General features: G+C 48.2%; 7 protein-coding genes across 7 annotated transcripts; 3 read left to right on the forward strand and 4 right to left on the reverse strand.

Annotated features, from left to right (window-relative positions):
* Positions 1 to 1,376: 1,376 nt before the first annotated feature.
* N7483_007099 (uncharacterized protein) lies at positions 1,377 to 4,576 on the reverse strand (the record flags this gene model as incomplete). The annotated part of the gene is made up of 4 exons (XM_057090536.1): positions 1,377 to 3,495; positions 3,552 to 3,907; positions 3,962 to 4,073; positions 4,158 to 4,576. The coding sequence occupies 4 exons, from the start codon at positions 4,574 to 4,576 to the stop codon at positions 1,377 to 1,379; spliced, it is 3,006 nt and encodes a 1,001-aa protein (XP_056945277.1).
* A 914-nt stretch (positions 4,577 to 5,490) lies between these two features.
* rsm25 (mitochondrial 37S ribosomal protein mS23) lies at positions 5,491 to 6,334 on the reverse strand (the record flags this gene model as incomplete). The annotated part of the gene is made up of 2 exons (XM_057090537.1): positions 5,491 to 5,845; positions 5,904 to 6,334. 2 exons carry the CDS (start codon positions 6,332 to 6,334, stop codon positions 5,491 to 5,493), a joined length of 786 nt encoding a protein of 261 aa, XP_056945278.1.
* A 421-nt stretch (positions 6,335 to 6,755) lies between these two features.
* Positions 6,756 to 9,326, forward strand: N7483_007101 (pentatricopeptide repeat protein; the record flags this gene model as incomplete). Its single annotated transcript, XM_057090538.1, has 1 exon — positions 6,756 to 9,326. The coding sequence occupies one exon, from the start codon at positions 6,756 to 6,758 to the stop codon at positions 9,324 to 9,326; it is 2,571 nt and encodes an 856-aa protein (XP_056945279.1).
* Positions 9,327 to 9,625: 299 nt separating this feature from the next.
* On the forward strand, positions 9,626 to 11,348 carry N7483_007102 (putative RecQ family helicase RecQ; the record flags this gene model as incomplete). The annotated part of the gene is made up of 4 exons (XM_057090539.1): positions 9,626 to 9,708; positions 9,760 to 9,878; positions 9,941 to 9,975; positions 10,026 to 11,348. The coding sequence occupies 4 exons, from the start codon at positions 9,626 to 9,628 to the stop codon at positions 11,346 to 11,348; spliced, it is 1,560 nt and encodes a 519-aa protein (XP_056945280.1).
* A 602-nt stretch (positions 11,349 to 11,950) lies between these two features.
* N7483_007103 (KH domain-containing protein) lies at positions 11,951 to 14,000 on the reverse strand (the record flags this gene model as incomplete). Its single annotated transcript, XM_057090540.1, has 8 exons — positions 11,951 to 12,545; positions 12,599 to 12,807; positions 12,866 to 13,060; positions 13,084 to 13,136; positions 13,194 to 13,215; positions 13,435 to 13,581; positions 13,638 to 13,717; positions 13,799 to 14,000. The coding sequence occupies 8 exons, from the start codon at positions 13,998 to 14,000 to the stop codon at positions 11,951 to 11,953; spliced, it is 1,503 nt and encodes a 500-aa protein (XP_056945281.1).
* A 450-nt stretch (positions 14,001 to 14,450) lies between these two features.
* Positions 14,451 to 15,470, forward strand: N7483_007104 (acetolactate synthase regulatory subunit; the record flags this gene model as incomplete). Its single annotated transcript, XM_057090541.1, has 2 exons — positions 14,451 to 15,235; positions 15,293 to 15,470. 2 exons carry the CDS (start codon positions 14,451 to 14,453, stop codon positions 15,468 to 15,470), a joined length of 963 nt encoding a protein of 320 aa, XP_056945282.1.
* A 357-nt stretch (positions 15,471 to 15,827) lies between these two features.
* N7483_007105 (uncharacterized protein) lies at positions 15,828 to 18,684 on the reverse strand (the record flags this gene model as incomplete). The annotated part of the gene is made up of 5 exons (XM_057090542.1): positions 15,828 to 16,169; positions 16,239 to 16,411; positions 16,480 to 16,743; positions 16,870 to 17,826; positions 17,871 to 18,684. The coding sequence occupies 5 exons, from the start codon at positions 18,682 to 18,684 to the stop codon at positions 15,828 to 15,830; spliced, it is 2,550 nt and encodes an 849-aa protein (XP_056945283.1).
* Between the last annotated feature and the right edge of the window lie 128 nt (positions 18,685 to 18,812).

An 18,812-nucleotide genomic window follows, 5' to 3' on the forward strand; every position in this document is an offset into this window, starting at 1 on the left:
GGAAGTTGATTCTATTTGACAGCACTTACTCAGTCTTATTTCGCATCATGATGTGTTCGTCCTGGAATACTGGGTTTGAATGTTCAATTTTCATAATTAGGATCTGATCATCGTGGATTATCATGATTTCTATCTGAATTTGAGTATTCTATTATATGATTGTCTAGTCCAAATCTCAGTCGCTATAGAACAACACTGCCATATCCAACTAAGTTGCACCGCCAACCTGGGCAATGTTGCAAAGATGAGCATGGATCTGGGGATAAGATGAGCAATGATGATAGAAAATCCGTCTGTATTTACTTAGTGTAATTTCCATGGCTTATTACAATTTGTGTGCTCATTCGTTGTCAATAATAGTCACGATTACCCAGCATGAGTCATAACGACTAGGGAAGCTATACCCGCGCGAAGGGGCTGTACGAGAGTGTGCATCGATGTACCTCTAGTGCTTCTTCAGGGCTTACAGTGGGGTCTGAAACTTCAAGTTGAAGCTACTAGTACTGATTCTTGCATTGGCATCTAGCATTTCGAGTAATTGAAATCTCTACTAGTACTAGTAGTTTACATTGAAAGCTAGAGGGTGAGTACAGAACATGTGTTCTACATGAAACATTTGAAGGCCGCAGAGAATTTGTCATACATAAAATGATGAGAAATTGGTACTGGGAATGGAGGGATTGACCTTCAAATGTTTACCTTAAAAGTTCTTAGCGCTGGGCTGATGGGAATAACCACCATCGTCGTATGGCAATGATCAATCATGGCTATAGTAAGCCTTGGGCTAAGAATATTTTTGTTCAAACAACTTCGCCCAACTGGTGATTATTGCCATGAGCCATTATTTTCAAGCGACGATGGTGATTATTGCTCTGAACCCAAGGCTGAGAGTTCTTTTTCTTTTTTTCAAGCGACGCTAGTGGTTATTTCCATGAGCCCAGCACTAAGAACTTTTTTACTTTTTTATCCCTTCCAAGCGACGATGGTGGTTATTGTCATAGACATAAGACTAATATTTTTTTTTTTTTTTTTTTTCTTTTTTCCCCAAACAACAGCTTCGACTGAGCCAGGTTGATATACAATTTCACGTTACTTGTACTAAATTACTACTAATATGGCTACAAGAACGAAGGAAATAAGGTCAAAATACTAGAAATATTGTTGAAAACGTACATAATGAGCACCATGATGCATGACTAATTCATACATATCAGACATCCCGCTAATTTGACACAAGACCACACATTGACATTGGGCAAGAGTAGGTAGATGGTAAAAACTTCTACAGAGAGATCTATCTATGCGAGATAGCCGATGCAAGAAGGGGACATATCATCATCATGAGGGGGCATTGACAAGAAAAAAACCACAACAGTCTAACGACGACTAAAGTAGGGTGCTTGGTTTTGCATTGAGAGAAGCGAATCGGCGCGTTGGAAGACATCGCCCTCGAAGAATTTGTCGCTGTACGCACTAGCCGGCGTTGAGGGAACGGTAGCTTGCGCCGCGGGACCCAGCGCTGCGCTGAGAGGAGTGGCAGGGACTGTGATGGATTGAGGAGACAAGCTCGTAGTAAGGTACGGGAGGGTGTTGGAGGCGAGAGCAGATGTTGAGACGGAGGTTTGGTGTTGCAAGTGCGGATGTTGCAAATGTGGGGGTTGCAGTGGAGGTCCGTACAGATGATTCGGGCCATTGGTGGTCATATCTGCAAGGAAGGACCAAGGAGAAGCTTCGATTAAACGTCCGGCTTCTCGACTGGCTCGTTGGACAGGTCGTAGCATGACGATGATATCCTGTGGGAGGAGTTGCATACTTCGAACCTCTCGCATATCATTGACAAAATCGACAAATGACTGCATGAAACTCTTGCATAGTTGCCAGAACTCACGCTGGTTTCGCAGTCCACCGTTCGGCTCCTTGACCTTCATGTTTAAAAGGCGATTACCGAGTGCCTCGGACACTTCCAAGCAGACTCGGCATCGACGAATGAGATTGTTCCATAGCATCTGGATCCCATCCGATTCGCGAGATTGCTCAGCAGCTTCCAAACATCGGGATAATTGACGTCGAGCCATGGGGAGTGCTTGGAGTGCTGCACTGTATGCAGAAGTAAGCTGGTAGAAGATCTTCTCGAAGATACGCTCTTCCTCAATTTCATCCAAACCGGTTAATGGATTGATTCGAGGCATGTTGCCGACGGGCATAGGAGGAAATGACTCCCCAGAACGAGGCGTTGCTAAAGATGTAGGTACCGAAGTATTGATCAAATTTGTTCGACTACTGGATCTGCTGCGCGCGTAGTTGAAGGATGATGGCGTTGTAAAGCCAGGCGAGCCAGTAGCTGTCTGGCCCGTCAGGGTTAGTGGAACTTGAGGATGTCGGATAGTGGTATCGCTGCGCAATCGTCGTGCTGGTGTTGTAGTCTCCCGAGGTGGAGTGACTAAAGGTCGTAGGCCCTGCTCTGGGGCTGACGGACCTTTAGCTACCTCGGGGACAACTGATTTCGGGGCAGAAAGCCGCTTCTCTGCAGGCTCAAGGTTGAGGTTAAGGACATTGTAAGCATTTCGCAATTCGACCACGCTGCCATACATCATCAACATCAGAGAACGCACATAACGTGGATCTCCATTGGAGACAATCTTGGAAGCGCTGTTGCGTAACTGGGTGCCAACATGCGTGTAGGCTGCAATGCATGTTTCACACTCTCGCTTCACAGCTTCATTCGCTGCCCGCGTCGAATCTGGTTCATCCGATAATGATGCTTCTGCATTCTCCAGAGCTTCGTTGAGCCGTTCAACATGGGTTGAGGCATTGTAGAACACAAGTTCAAGGCTGTGGCGTCGGGTATCATCACGCTTAATCACATTGATCAAGGTAGAAATGTGGGAATGAACTTGGAATAATGCAAACAAAATCCCCTTGGCACTTTCAATGATTGGATCCACAGTACCTCTTTCGCCCTTATGTTCAGGAAGGCTTGACATTCGATTCACCCAGCCGTCTCGTGGGCGGCGCCTGTCTCTGGGGCTGCTAGGACTGGATGAACTACTACCACTTGCAGGAGCAGTTCCAGCCGGGCGTGTACGAAGCACAGATCCATGACTAAGACCTCGCAGATGGCTGTTTCGGTATGGCCTGGTTTCATCCAGTGTCCCTAGATCTGTGTTCTTGCGAGTGATGACTCCCATACGCTTGTTCCGAGCAGCAAAAGATGCCTGAATAATGCCCTCACTGTTGCTTCGGTTGCGCTCATTGACCATATGCGGCGTAACACTGGGTCGTCTGAGGCTTTCAATGTGATAGCTGCCACTTTGCTGCCCAGAAGCCATACGATAATGTGACTTGACCGGCATTCCTGCTGTTGGTACACGTGACAATGATGGGGAACGAGAGGATGATGCGGAGCTATCCCCGGTGCTAGGAATCACAGGGAACCGGCTGCTTAGCTTGCGTTTCACTGGTACCGGCTTTGGTGTTTCGAACGATGAGCTCTCACTGTTTGAAAATGAATCAGCATTGCCCCCGGGCTTCAAAATCGCGGTCTTGCATACCTTGCATCTGTGCTAAACTCGGGCTCAGGGGTACTTGATTGCTGTTGTCGTGTCTTTAAAAACCGCTTCAGCTCAGCAGTGACTGCAACTTCTTTTTCATTGTCAGTCATTGCCGATGGTGCCATGTCCGCTTCTGATGCCTCTAGAACACGCCGGAGTGGAGAAAGTAGAGGATTTCCTGCAACTTTGAGGATCTGCAATTTGTTCATATCAGAAAGTCCAACAGGTAGGTCCACAAGTCGATTCTGCATGACAGAGAGCACGCGTAATGACTTCAACCTACTGATCTCGTCAGGTAGTGCGCCAATCTTGTTGCGACTGAGATCGAGGATTTCCAGTAGTGGTAGTTTGTAGACCTGAGAATCATTAGTCAAGTCTAAGGAGACTTAAGACCAAAGGTAAGTACATACTCCTTTGGGAAACTCTCGGAAATTGTTTGCTCTGATGTTAAGATATCGAAGATGACAACATTCGGCGAAACGGTAGGGAATGTGAAAAAGGTGGTTGTTAGAAAGAGACAGCCTATAAATTATTGTTAGAAACGCTAGTCAACAATGGCCGCTACCATATACTAAGGTCGCAGCAACCTATATGGTCCAGGCATACCGTTCCACTTCATCTTTAATTATATCCACCACAGGCTCCGGGATTCGCACAATATGTGAATGGCCCAGATCAATCGTCAATTTAGGCTTGACAACATCAGTTACAGCTTCACTTCCCGCCAATGAGCGCTTGGTATCTTGTATTCCACTCTCAACAGCACGCTTTGCAAGCTCGATGGTTTCGTCCGGTGTCAGTGGTTTTGGTCCAGATCCTCGCTTGCCATTATTTCCAGGCGCATCACCCATGGCTGTGCCTGGCCTTGAACCTTCTGTTTCAAGACTTGGGAACCCTTCATTGTATGACAGTGGCGGAGGTACAAGAGAATCGTGTGATCCTTTCTCTCCCCCGTCCTCCTCGGTGGGCCCAGGAAATGAACGAGGGCCGCGAACGGTATCTTCAGGACGACTCATTGTGGACATCGCTCGCCGGCGCTAGGGTGTATATATGCGCTTAGATCGCAAGCGCGCCAAAGGCCAAAGTAATCCTCCCAACTTGTAACCATTACCAGCGTGAGAGAAATTCACTCCACCCAAGCATCGTCGACAGGGTTGGTGGGTACGAAGGGTATGATTACGTTTGCGCGGGATTCGGGGCAACGCGGCCGCGTGAGACGTGGCACAAGCGACGAGTCGATTAATGTGATGCAGCTCGGCAGGAGGGATGACAGCTCCGAATTATTCGGACTCGGGCAGAGAAATGCTCTGCGGAGGAATGGCGCAACGAAGAGTACTCGGCTGGGGTGAAAACGGTCGTGATCTTCTACCACGATAGATGGTACGATAAGGATCGGATGAAAGAATGTTCGTATAGAGGAAAGCAAAGATGATCAGGTGATCATATAAATGTATGCTGCAATGCGTTCAAGATCCCTGGAATTTTGGGGCCAGCACACGCAGTTCAGGCTGGAATGAAGGGAAGTTGAAGAGGCTGGAAGTGCTGTGATTGGGCGAACTGGAGCCTGATCAACGGTTTCTGCGTGTTTCAGCTCCAGGATTAGTGAGGCCCACTAAGTGAACTGTCCAATTGGAAACATTATATGGGCTATTTTTGCATGATGTGATGTTCATTCGAAGGTTGACCTGGTCGATTTTATAAGCGATCGAGGTAGAACTGCACTGTCGAGTCGTCCCAGATGATATACATGTAAACACTTTTTTGCGGGGGATCTTCGCTAGTGAGAACCATACTGTGTTCTTGGGGAGCTATGAAAAAATATAACATTTTGAACAAAAAGAAATAATAATAATGTACATGACCATAGAGGTAGAGTATCAAACGACTAACAAAACATAATATATGGCCAACATGCAAATGACGTGGATGCTTTGAACGTCTACTGTGCCGGCTCAGCCTCTGCGCCTTCAAGACTGGCAGGAGCCTCCAAGTCGTTCTCTGTCGCAAGTTCTGGAGCACCAGATAAAGCAGCAGCCCGCTGTCCAACAATCTGAGCCTGTGTCTTGGCCCATTCCTTCCAGTTCTCATGCTGCTTATCCTCCAATTCCATACCAATATCCAGATAACGGGGTCCGAAGTTGGCACCAAATGCCTCCGCTTCCTCGGCGGCAACCCGTCGCTCAATATCCTCTTGCAAACGAATGCGGTAGAATTCTCGGCGGGCAATGTCGTAAGCTCCATCCTTGGTCATATCGGGCACGTTGTTTAGGAGCCAAAGTTGTCGTTGGACCACACTAGAGAAGGCACAATGTTAGTAATGAATTGAGATCTCGTCAGGATGATAAAAATTACCTTTCACCATCTAATCTCTTTCCGGGCTGACGGAGGCGGCTCCAGTCGTAGTTCTCATGGTCCTTTCCAGTACTCTCAATCAGAACACGAGGCCGGGCAAGTTCCCAGGGGTGGTCCTTGAAGAATTGTGTTCGTAGCTCATCCTCCTCATATTTCAGCTGTACAGGTTGGAAAAGACGGCTGGGTTTCTTAGATCGGCGGCGTTTTTCTTGAATCTCCAACACGACCTGCGGCTGCGAGGATCCAGGGATTGTCTTCATCCGCTGTCGGACCAACTGATGTTGCGGAGGTCGGTTGCGAATCAAGGCTTCTGAAGGAGGAATATCACGGATAACATCGACCCATTGTGGCAGCTTGCTGATCTTTCCGCTGGCGAATTGGTTAATCGCGGTCTGTCGCACGCGAAGAGCTGTGAGATTGATTTTGCCCATGGCGACTGGGGAGGGATCGGAAACACAGTCCTTCAAAGAGACTGGGTTGAGTCAATCCTGTGAGTAATAGTACAATTGATCAATATAGATCTCTTGAAATGCGCTCAAGAGAATCCTAGGACCGTAAAAAGAAGAGAGACCAGAGGTTCAAAGAGGTGCGGAAGTTCGAAAAAGATGGGATTGGCAATACTCTGCGCCGATTGGTTTATTTGGCCTAACACGGCTCCACTGCAAAGCCAGAAAGTCCGCGCTCCATCAAGAAAAACAGTTCTTCCACTACATTGAACCCCCAATCCCCTGTTTTTCGACTCTACTTATCTACTTGGAAAATTTCAAGGTCTAGATTCAACATTGTGTCATTGGTCTAGGCCTTATTCTGGGACATGCAGGGCTGACCGAGTGCCACGATGTCTGTAATCTCATGCCTCATCTCAACAGGTCCCTCAGCTCGCCGAGCTTGCGAGATCCCTCCAAGTCGGTCTTGGATGAGCTTTCCTCCCGAAGCATCCATTCAATGTCTCATTCGAGATCTCCTTCCTCCCGCTCCTCCTATATCCGAAGCTTCTCTGCCCGCCGGCCTCGCCCTTCCATCGCGTCAATAGCAGACATTTTTGTCAGTTCGCTTGTCCTGGCAGGGTTCTGCCACGAGCACTCACCCAGGGGCCGTGGCTTGTCTACATTAGCTTTCCGGGCTTCAGAAACTAATGCTCGGAGACCCAGGAGGAGGGATGGAGCAATTCATGAGAAATCAGCAGTCCAGAGACACTGGCAGTTTCCCGGATTGTCTGTTCAACAATCGCAACCTCGATCATGGTTCAGTCAAGGTCTGGCGCAAGTGGAACATTTCAATCTGGAGAAACAAGATTTGGAACCCGGAATAGAACAAAGGCTGAATGAAAGTGATGGAGATTTACTGCCCCGATTACCAGAGGTCCTGGATCAACCTTCTCAGGACCACTTTTTCGACACAATACCTGCCGGTTACCGATTGGTAATCTCCTCACCCAGAGCCTTGATTTGCTTCATACCTAAAGAGTTAACGCCAAGTGAGCGAAAACGACTTAGAGCTGCTGCATTTTACCAGCGGTTATTGGGGGATACGTATTGGGAATTGGCATTGGATGCTGTGATGCCCCAAGACTTAGAAGTACGCCCTCGCAGGAGAGAGAAGACGCGCGATCAGACTGAAATCGAGTCCGTTGCAGCACTTGTTGAAGCCCTGAGGGGGGGCAACCGGGGCACGCAATATCTTTTCAACTTATACAGAGACATCCCAGAGCCTGGTGTTGCCTATTTGTCGAGATACAATCGTGATAAACTGTTGTCTGTATTTGCCGCCTCTCCCAATCGACGTTGGGTGGATTCCCGTCGCTACCTTGCGTTGGTTGAAGATATGATCCAGGCGAATTTTCCAATGTCGCTTCAAATGTGGACAAGTGCAATTTACATGTCTGGCCGGAGCCACCACGGGAAACTATCAAGACGACGTATGGTGCGGGCAATCGGAATATGGCAGAAGATGGAGCATCAGGCTGGAATTCGTGCAGATGATGTTGTATTCAATATCTTGTTTGACATTGCCATTAAAGCCAATCATTATACCGTGGCAGATCGTCTAGAGGAAGAAATGCAAAGACGAGGAGTCAAATTTTCCCGGTCGGGGCTTGTTTCCAAAATCTACTCTTGTGGAATGCGACATGATTTGACGGGAATTCGTGAGAATTTCGAAAAATTTGTCCAACAAGGACAGTTGGTTGACACTGTGGTATTGAATTGTCTCATGGCAGCTTTCCTTCGAGCCGGTGACAAGGAGACTGCGGAGCAGTTGTATGCGCGAATGATTAAAGCACAGGTTGAACAAAATAAGTCTCGAAAAAAGTCTTCCTCGGGTGAAAGTCCGCCTACAAATCACAAGGCTCGTCTGTCGCCAGAGTTCACACACTACCGATCAAAGAACAGAGAAATCGGCCGCCTTCTCAAAATGTCTAGTCGCCTCCGAGAAAGTTTGCCTGACTGCCACAAAGCTCTTCAGGAGTCCCTTCCTATGACACCCGACTCGCGGACCTTTTATATCTGGTTGCAACAGTGCGCTCTCACTGGTGACCTTGAAATGTTTATGAATGTTCTAAGGGACATGGAACAAACGTTCGAGATTCCGCCACGTCATCTCGTCTACATGCTTCTTTTCCAAGGCTTCAGTCTTCATGGGCGCCACAGGAAAAGAAGTTGGGATTCAGAAAAGGGACGGTGGAAATATGAAAACCAACAATGGACGGAAAAGAAGCTTCGACTGACTTGGATCTCTTTTCTATCCGCTGTACGAGACTCCAGGGCGAGACAAGATGGGCAGCCCCGCAAATATCCTATCAGTTGGGAAAACCCTTTGAGAGATCTGGACACTGAGTATAAACTCGCAGCCTCTCAACCCTCAACCGATCCTCATGAGCTTTACATGAACCTGCCAATTAAAGACCCGAAATCCTCGCTCCCCACACCCAAAGAGAAGTCTCAAATTCGTCAGCCCAGCAGTGTGGGTGACGAAGATGCACTCGATCAAGAAGAAGAAGATGAAGAAGATGAAGATGAAGAAGAAGAAGACATTGCGGATGTTAACTTGGATCCGGAGGGAATATTTTTGTCATCCAGACTCAATGGGAGTGATGGTATCGATAAAACCGAGCCCGACGGCCAGACTCTCAACTATATCTCCAGTCGACTTGAGAATGGGGTTTTTGTCGGTCGTGCTATAGTCATTAATATCCTCAAGGCCTTTGGTGCTTGCAGCGGACCCGATGAAGTCCTTGAGGCTTGGATGCAACTGGAGGGTTTCTGGCCACATCAGAAGCGTAAAGCAACTGACATGCTTGCTGTGAATGCGGTGCTTCAGGATGCTTTAGAGCGGGGGGCATCTAAACCTGGCCAGAAAGAGAAGACAGACTTGAAAGGAGAGGGAGAAGAGGTTAAAGAGAGAGAAGATGTTACTAAAGAGTGACACTTGTACATTATTTGATACCTAAACATACCATATACCAATTCATTTCAGCGAGCAATTTTAATACTCTCCAATCCTACCAAATCTACGCATAGTTTAACTTGAATGTAATCTGAATACTCCATTTTATATAGATAAAAGGATATGGATGTTTTAAATATTGATTCACATCACGTGAACTCGTGCCAGCGCTTTCCCGCTTGAAGACGCGTATCGAGTTCCCGTTGTAAAATCATTGATGCGCCAACTTCGAAAGCTGACAGATCACTCTAAGTCTCCAGTTTCTGCTATGCTGCCTTATGGCTGATCGTGGATCATTTACACGGCGCAGGCCTGATCTTGAATTCTACCTGCACCGTGTTTTTCGCAAAAAGTCCTTCCGGTAAGTACATCATCTTGAAAAAGACGCGGCTGAAAACTAACGCCCCACTAGTCCCCTCCAGCGAGAAGTGATATCAGCAGTTGTTGAAGATCACGATGTCTTCCTTCAGGCGTCGACATCCTTCGGGAAAAGTTTATGCTTTCAGCTTCCAGCAGTCATCAGCAATGGATGTGAGTATTATTATTGTCCCAGGGTCTGTACTTCAAGTGTCTAATTATTATTTCATACCTAGTGACTATTGTCATTTGCCCTCTCCTGGCCCTTATGGTATGCATACCAAAATCATACTTAGTATGATATGTCACTAACAACCCCAGATGGATCAAGTTAATGCTCTCCAAGCCATAGGAGTCGCTGTTTCAACAATCAATTCCAACACATCATTAGCAGAGCGACGGCTTATACTAGATGACATGCTTTCCGGGCATCCACGTACACGTCTTCTGTATGTGACCCCAGAACTCTGTCAAACAGACAGCTTTCGCCGGAATCTTCAAGTCGTCCATCGACAGGGTCAACTGGCTCGCGTTGCCATCGATGAAGCCCATTGTATCAGTGAATGGGGTCATGACTTCCGCCCAGCCTACCAAGAACTTGGATGGTTTAGAAAGAATTTGCTCAATCCTGCTGTTCCCATCACAGCTCTTACGGCAACTGCCACTCCACGAGTTCGCACGGATATTATCAACATGCTGGGTTTAGATCCCACAAAACTCAAACTCTTCAATACCCCATCTGCCCGTCCTAATATTCACTACGAAGTTCGATATCTGGAGAACTCCGGGGAGGATGAAGATTACCAAGTGGAAAACCTTCTACGATACCTTAAGGCTATCCGCAAAAGACGAGAAGCTCGTCTAGGTGCCGAAGAAGCTGCTCGTCAGCCACCAGTCTCAGGAATAGTGTATGTCGGTCTTCGTGCGATGGCAGAGCATCTCGCAAGTCGCCTATCCCAGGAAAAAAGTATTTCAGCAGTAGCCTACCACGCAGGCTTAGCATCACAAGACCGAACACGCATCCAGGCACTGTGGACCGCTCCTCAAGCACCTTCACAAAATAGCGGTGGTAAACAGGTACCTACGTTCTCAATAATCGTTGCTACCAATGCTTTTGGCATGGGAATCGATAATTCGCACGTCCGTTTCGTTGTGCACTGGACACCTCCGCGCAGTTTCGAGGGCTTCGTTCAAGAATCAGGTCGAGCAGGTCGGGACGGACGTGCAGCTGCTTCTCTTGTTTATTACAATTTGCAAGAGCGAGATCGAATTGTTGATCGTATGAACCGGGATACGGAAAATATGCGCAATCGTGGGCCCAAGCCTTTGATTGCGAGTTTGATGAAGAATCAGGAGGCACGTCTGGATAGTTTTAAAAAAGTCGTGCGGTACTGCGAAAGCGTGATCAGATGTCGACATGACCTGATTAAGGAACTGTTTGGTGACTTCGAACTGGAAGAAATGGGCTCGCAGCAGCCACCGTCGTCGCAGGCGCCTAGAGCAGCTGGAATGGGTCTTCCGGGTTCAACGCCTTGTGATTACGCTTGTGATTTCTGTAAGGAGGGTCGTGTGGCTCTTGGGAAACGGAAGAGGAAAATGTACTCGTGCATGTCCGAGTATATGATTGATGAAGGATATGTTTAATCCCCACATGCATTTTACTATTGTTACGGGGATCTGCCAGTGTATCATCCATTTTCTGTATAATATAGTCATAATTTTGGATGAAGCAATACGAATAGAAAGCTGTCCATATCAGACCTCATTGAGTCTTCTACTAGTAAAGTCTGAGATTCTGTATATTATTATCAATGACCAAGAAAGTGATTCTCTGGAAACCTAGAAAGATGAGCATATCCAGTCAAGGCTTCACAAGAGAGATTAAACAATGATCAGTTATCAGTTTGAAAAGTCACTGAGGTATATGCCGTCTGGCTTGGAACAAACCTAACACCGACTCGGATCAATTTACAAGAAAGGGAAGAACTGCTATTTAGCAAAATATCATGACCAATGTAACTTGCACTAAATCGAAAAAAAATCGCTTTATCCTTTCTCCACTTTTGAAACAATCAAGACGAAACTTGCCATGTATTTTCTTTTGCCTGCCAGGAGGCACAGACCCTTTATCCAGCCCCTGCACTACAGACCAGGAGGGGGAGGAACCTAACAAATCCAATCAGCCATCCATATCAAACCCATTTCAGAAGGTAGAATTTTCTTGGGAGTATCATACCGAGCTGTAGCTACCTCCACCGGGAGGTCCACCGGGAGGAGGAGGAGGCGATCCGGAGCCTGGGGGGAGGGGGCGGAGGAGCATCATTAGACGGGGGAGGAGGGGGAGCTGAGCCCTCTGCCTGCTGTTGTTGCTGTTGCTGAGCGGCAGCAGCTTGCTGGTAATACTGGTAGTATGCCACATAGTTCTGGTATCCGCCGTATGCGGCGTAAGGGTCAGTAGTCCCGTAGTACTGAGCGTACTGAGCACTGTAATCGACCATGCTGGCGGCATTGGCACCACCCGCGGCACTCTGAGTAGTGGGGCTAGCGGAGGCGCCAGGGGATTGCTGGTGCTGATGGTGCTGGTTTTGTTGCTGGTAATCATTGCGGCGATTGTATCCGCCACCGTATCCGCCACGATCACCTCCACGCTCACCACGATCTCCGCGGTCTCCACGGTCACCTCCATGATGACGGTCTCCACGCTCACCACGGTCACCACGGTAGCCTCCATAGCTATGCTGGGGTGGGTTATCTTTGAAGTTCTGGTATTGCTCCTTGACGTTATTAAGGAGATCTAGGCAGAGTTCTTTAGCAGCTTCAACATCATTCGCATCGGGTCCTCTGATATATTTTCATTAGTCAAGGTTCATCGTATGAGGGAGTGGTAGTCTTACGCAACGTGCAAGAACATCGCTTCATCGCTCTCTCGTCCAGTGCTGGATTCAATAAATCCGGATCCTCGGCCCTTGATCTGGACACGGCAGCGAGTCTTCTGCTGGATATGCTTGACATAAGCACCACCCTGACCGACAACCTGGGCACGGAGGTTGAAACCAGGGATTGGCTCCAGGTCAATGGGAATGCGCTCATCGGGCCATTTGCGCTATTATTTGTTAGTGAGTGGGTACATCAGGGTTTCTTTCCATTATGTGAGTCCATACACGACCATACTCATCGCGCTCAACGGGCTCTGGCTCTCGTCGACGGAATCGGCGCTCATCAACCAAGTTGGGCAGTTCCTTCTGCATCAGATCATCAATAATTTTGACAGCCTTCTCAAGACCTTCTTTTGTTTGACTGGTGACATGAAGATAGAGTGGGGGGGGTTCTATTCCGTAACAATCAGCATTGATCTTCTGGAGGATATCAGGCTACTCACTGCAGCGGTCGACATGTTCTTGTCGGGGTAATAACTTCCGCGCGTGGTGACATCTTGTAGAAAAGTAAGCAATGAGCAGATTTATCAACAGAATGCACAGGTAGGCGTACCGGCGCCAGTCTCATCTTTAATCTAGAAATCACGCAGCGGAGGTCAGCAGATGCAACAGAGGGAATGTGGAGTACTATGCGTTTAGTTGATCTTGAGTAAGCTTCATCCAACCACATAGTAAACAAATAATATTAATGGGCATTTGAAAAGGAATGAGGTCCAAGAAGAGAAAGCCATTCTTAGCCCATAGAGAGGATGCTTGTCTGGAAGATCAGTGGAGCAGTAGCAGGAGTAATTTACCATCTGTTGAGTTGAACCCTTAGTCAGGGTGTAGCGGTTACGCAAATCGTTGATTTCGATATCCTTGATGTAATCTCCATCGGTGACATAGATGTCCTTTCCGGTGCCATCTCCATTGCCGTCGGATTTCGAGCCTGGGCTGTCGGTCTAGAAGAAGTATGTGAGCATAGAATCCCCACCAAAAATCCCAATGATGTATTTACCGAGCGAATTGGGGGAACATCGACATGCTGAATGCCCTTCTTGGCCTGCAACTGGGCATTGATCTTCGCGGCGGCCGCAGCTGTTCCGAATATAATTTGGTTAGAACTGACATCGCAAAGTCATAGTAGACGCATCAATGCGGTACAAGCTTCAGACATACCTGCGGCAGCGGCTGGATCAGACTTGGCTGATGCATCCCCCGCGGGGCTTCGAGGCTCGCGGCTCAATGGACTACGGGTCCGGGTAGACTCCGACTGTCTTGCGGATGGAGATCGCGAACGACGGTCGAATCGGGAGCGACGGGGTTCAGCTTCTGTTTGGTCGAAGCGCGAGCGCTTGGCGCGGCGGTCATCATCGGCCATGGTGATGTATGTAGGTGATGTAGCGGTGAGAGAAGAATTAAAGTGGACGAGTTCGAAAAAAATAAAGAAAAGGTCGCTATGGGTCGCGGGAAGGAATTATTGAAGAAAGGAGAATTGCCGGGACTCAGTCAAGTACATGAACCCCTCAATCGTCAATAACTGGAAGATGACTTCTCAGAAGTGATCCACGCGACGTCAAAAAAGTCAAAGAGTAGACACTCAGAAGCTGAGTCTCTAGGTTCTCAGTAGATTTCTCAAGGGCCACACTTAATACAAAGCGCATCGAAAACGTTCTAGGTCATGTGACTCCCGTATGCCAATCTAGCTAATCCCAGACTGGACTAGGGTGTAATGACTCAGCGCCGGCCGAGGTCGGAGCTAACACAAAAAGAATACGGTGATTCTGGAGGTGATTCATCGCACTACCCTTGGTGTTGCTGAACGTCAAAGATGGCTTTCAGGTATCCATTGGCGCTGTCCGCAGCGTCAGCTTCGACTCTATCCTCAACTGCAGCTGCCGCCCGGTCTCGTACCGCCACCGCGCTGCCTCGATTCACCACCGTCCGTGCCTCGTCCAGCTCGACTTCCGCTCTGGCCTACAAGGCATTGCACCGCCGTTCTCCTCTTCCTCTGCCAGTCAATGAGACCTCTGCTCAATGGGATGCCCCTACTGCTGTCTCTTCGATTCTCTACGAGACTCCCGTGCCCCCCTCCAACCCTCCTAAGCGCCATGTTCTGAACTGTCTGGTCCAGAACGAGCCCGGTGTGCTGTCCCGTGTGTCCGGAATTCTGGCCGCTCGTGGCTTCAACATTGACAGTTTGGTCGTGTGTAACACCGAGGTCGAGGATCTGTCCCGTATGACCATTGTCCTCCAGGGTCAGAACGGCGTTGTCGAGCAGGCTCGCCGCCAACTGGACGACCTTGTCCCCGTCTGGGCCGTTCTGGACTACACCGAGTCCGCTTTGGTCCAGCGTGAGCTGCTGCTTGCTAAGGTCTCTATCCTTGGTCCTGAGTTCTTCGAGGAACTGCTCCAGCACCACCGTGAGATCACTACCCCCGGTGATCTGAGCAAGCAGAGTGGCCAGGCCCAGGAGGTCGAGTACCACCCTCGTCACCTGCCCCTCAGCCAGGCTCTGCGCCACAAGCACGAGCACTTGGATGCTATCACCCGCCTGACCCACCAGTTCGGCGGTAAGGTCCTGGATATCTCCACTAACAACTGCATTGTTGAGGTGTAAGTAAACCTATATGCGTACTTTTTGAACATTACTCTAATCCAATATCCCATCAGGTCCGCCAAGCCCAACCGTATCGACTCTTTCCTGAAGCTGGTCGGTCCCTTCGGTATCCTTGAGTCTACCCGTACCGGTCTCATGGCTCTGCCCCGTTCTCCTCTGTCTGAGCAGAGCGAGGAGATCGAGAAGGACGCCGCCGATGTCGTTGATGCCAGCACTCTTCCTCCTGGTTAAATGGGATGTTTCCACCTGTTTCAAAATACACATACCCAATATGAAGGATCCCTTTTTGCGCATTATCAGCTTTTCCGGTTTCAGTCTTTGTTCACTATTTCGAGGTTTATTTTTATATCAATCTGTAAAATGGCAATGTTTAAGCGTTTTCACTGGATTCATTGAACTCTGTAGTTCTGCAAATAGGCTAGTCTTGCTTGAGGTTCATCTTGATTTACTATATAAAGTTATGTTTTCATCTCAACGTTGAAACTTGAATCTCTAAACCAATTCAGAATACTCAAGGGATAATAGCCATCCATATTACAGTAAATATTCGAATACTAAAGAATGAGCCAGCATTCTAGTACATCAGAGCTACCACTTGATATTAGCTTCAATACCTTTCCCCCGATAAACGACAACATTCTCATAATCTCCGATCCTGATGCCAACCTTCGCCACTGTATCCATTGCCAGTGACTGGCCTAAAGCCCGACGCAGTGCATCATATGCACCCCCACCAAGGACCAGATTGACCGGAAGACGCGGTGTTTGTGACACACCCGGTGGGATATCGAATGGCTCGTTGTAGTCAATTCGTCCTACGGGTTCATCCTCCTTGTAGAATGCAACGGCATGTATGGATGTAATCGTGATACTGGTGGAAGTGAGTGGCGAGAAAAGGGTGAACTCGGCAGTGGAAGACCAGAGATGGACCTGGAATGCATTTAAGTCAGTATATCAATGGTGATACAAGGAGGGTTCCTGCAATGGGAGCTACCGTACCGTTGCGTCTTGGAGAAAGTGTGAGCGGCCTTCATCTTCGTCATCTGGTGATCCTGGTGCTGATATAGTGGGAAGTGGGACATCAATTCGAAGAGATGAAAGTGCTTTCCCAAGGTCTGGCAGAGCAGGTATGCTTCCTTGATGGACCTGAATTGTAACACTCGTGTTTGATCCTATATCCAAAAATGTAAGCAAGCGGCCAAAGTTGAATTTGTTGTATCGGGTCTTGTACGGAACTCACCTGAAATAAATGATGATATAAGTGCCTGTCCAGCTTTTATCCCGTCAAGTCCACCATTCCGTAGCGGATCCCATGAGAACTCTACTTCAACATTGGTATTATCTCCAGGGGCCAGAGAGAAATTGCGTGCAGTGACATGAGCAAGAGCAGTGTTGTTAGATAAAACCAATGCGTCTGCGAATGGGATGGTTGCAGAATACTCTGTCGGGTTTGTAAAGTTGACTCGAGTCAACACAGACAGCGAGGAATCAGTGGTTTCGACTACTTCTAGAGACACGATTCGAATGTGTAAATGATCAATTGAGTTGCCAGACGGGGCTATCAACAAGTTAATGACCGAAGACAAAAGAATTGCTGGATTTGTACTATTCTAATTTCATGAAAACATACTCTTCACATGGACATCTCCATCTGCAGGAATCCCGCGCACAGCAAATCGGCCCAATCCAGTTGCGACCTTTGCATCTACGTTGGCATCCACATGAAGAACGATTTCTTTGCTACCAAATAGCATATCCTGCACGAGTTGCGACAATATATCACTGTCTGTTACCTCCAAAGGAGCCTCTTCGATGGCAAATTCCACGAGCAACACCGAGGCTCCATCCACATCTTTCACAATTGTTGAATTGGCGTCTTGCCATTTGTCGAGGTTCAACTTTCCAAGCTCTTGGCCCGAGTAGTATACGTTTGTTAATGCACGAACATGGGGGACATCAACACGAAGATTCATTTCCTGTGGGATGGCGATGAGAACCTTCACTAACGCTGATACGGTTGGCTGGGCCTCCGGGGTCCCCGGCTCCGCAAACGGGTCGGGAAGAGAAAAGCGTGTGTCTGACATGGAGAAATTCTTCACCAGGTTGTCCAATGCTTTATTCGTGAATGGTAGAGGAATCTTAACACTGCGAAGAAGGTCGACCATCCATTCCGGGGCCCCAGAAAGCGAAGGTGCATCTGCTCCCCGTATGTATATTGTTGTCTCGAGGCCTTTGATGTAGCTTGAGACTAAAAAGTCCAGAGGTGAGCCATCTCCACCCGGGCACATGGTAGTCAGCTCCTCTGGCAGTCTCCTAACGATGCCTTCGACGCTCACACTGGTGACTTGGTTGGGTGCGACTTGAATTTCTTGAGTCTGTGCACTGGCGGCTAGGATATATGGATCTCCTGGTAAGCAATTGGGCACGAGAATGTCAAAGCCCAGAGCAGGCACTGTTAAAGCAACAGGCGAGTGGAGCATCGCATTCACGGAAGCGTCAACTTCCATCGTTCCATTGTCGCCATCATGCACATTCAACTGGACAAGGTTGATGTCTGGTAGCGCAGGGAAATCGTTCTCTATATACTCTATTAATATCATAAGTAGGATTGGGTTATTCTTCAAGACTCACCTTCAAATGTAATGGTATCAGCGAGAACTTGGGTTCCCAAGGCTATTAAGCCTGACTTCAAGTGTAGTGTTGCTTTGCCTTTTACTCTGAGACGAGCCAATCTCCCCTCTATCCAATCCATAGCAATTCCATGAATTCCCTTCACATCACCGGCAGTAAGATCGGTCAAGAAGTCAATCTCATTCTGATGACCGTTTCGAATGTTGACCTTAATGTTCGGCAACGCTGCGTTGCCGATCAAAACATTACCATATTCTGGTAGGTATACATCGACATCTGATGGGCCAGTTTCGATCTCTCTTGCAATCCAAGTCATAAATCGGCCATAATTTCGGACCGAGTTACTCTTCACTCGGGCCGAGTCCATAAAGAAGTTACCCTGGATGCGGGCACGGACCCCTTCGGGAGTGGTTGAGTCGATGGAGAGTGCAGTAGGCTGGAAGACAGCAGCCTCCTGTGCATACTCCTTCACTACGGCCGGCGTAGCAAATGCAAAGACGAGGATTGCCAGTATGGCAGTAGTCAAGCCTACAAGGGATATGACTGTTGGCCATCGTATCCGACTCTTCTTAGAGGGCTCGTCATCAGAGGGACCGGCCTCTGAGACGATTGATGGTGATATTGATGGTCCACCATCTGTGCCATATGTGATAACAATATCATCGCGACGATGTAAAAGAGGTGTCGACTCAGATGACAATTCAAATGATCGACGTTGACTCGGGCGAGTGGAGCTACCTGGTGTCAGGTGGTTCTCTTCGCTGGACCTGGCATGCCCTTCCAACAAAGGCCGACTTGCCTCCTCGTCGGCCATTGCAGATTAGAAATAAGGACTAAATGAAATGTTGTTTCTTGAATAGAGATGGCTCAATATGATGATGGGACGATGCGCGAGATGGGGGGGGATGGAGATGACGAGGTGACGATAAGCGATAACGGAAG

The sequence above is a fragment of the Penicillium malachiteum genome (assembly GCF_028827825.1).
Source record: "Penicillium malachiteum strain IBT 17515 chromosome Unknown utg000003l:1.0-4950554.0:1.0-4952489.0, whole genome shotgun sequence".
Taxonomy (NCBI): Eukaryota; Fungi; Ascomycota; class Eurotiomycetes; order Eurotiales; family Aspergillaceae; genus Penicillium; species Penicillium malachiteum.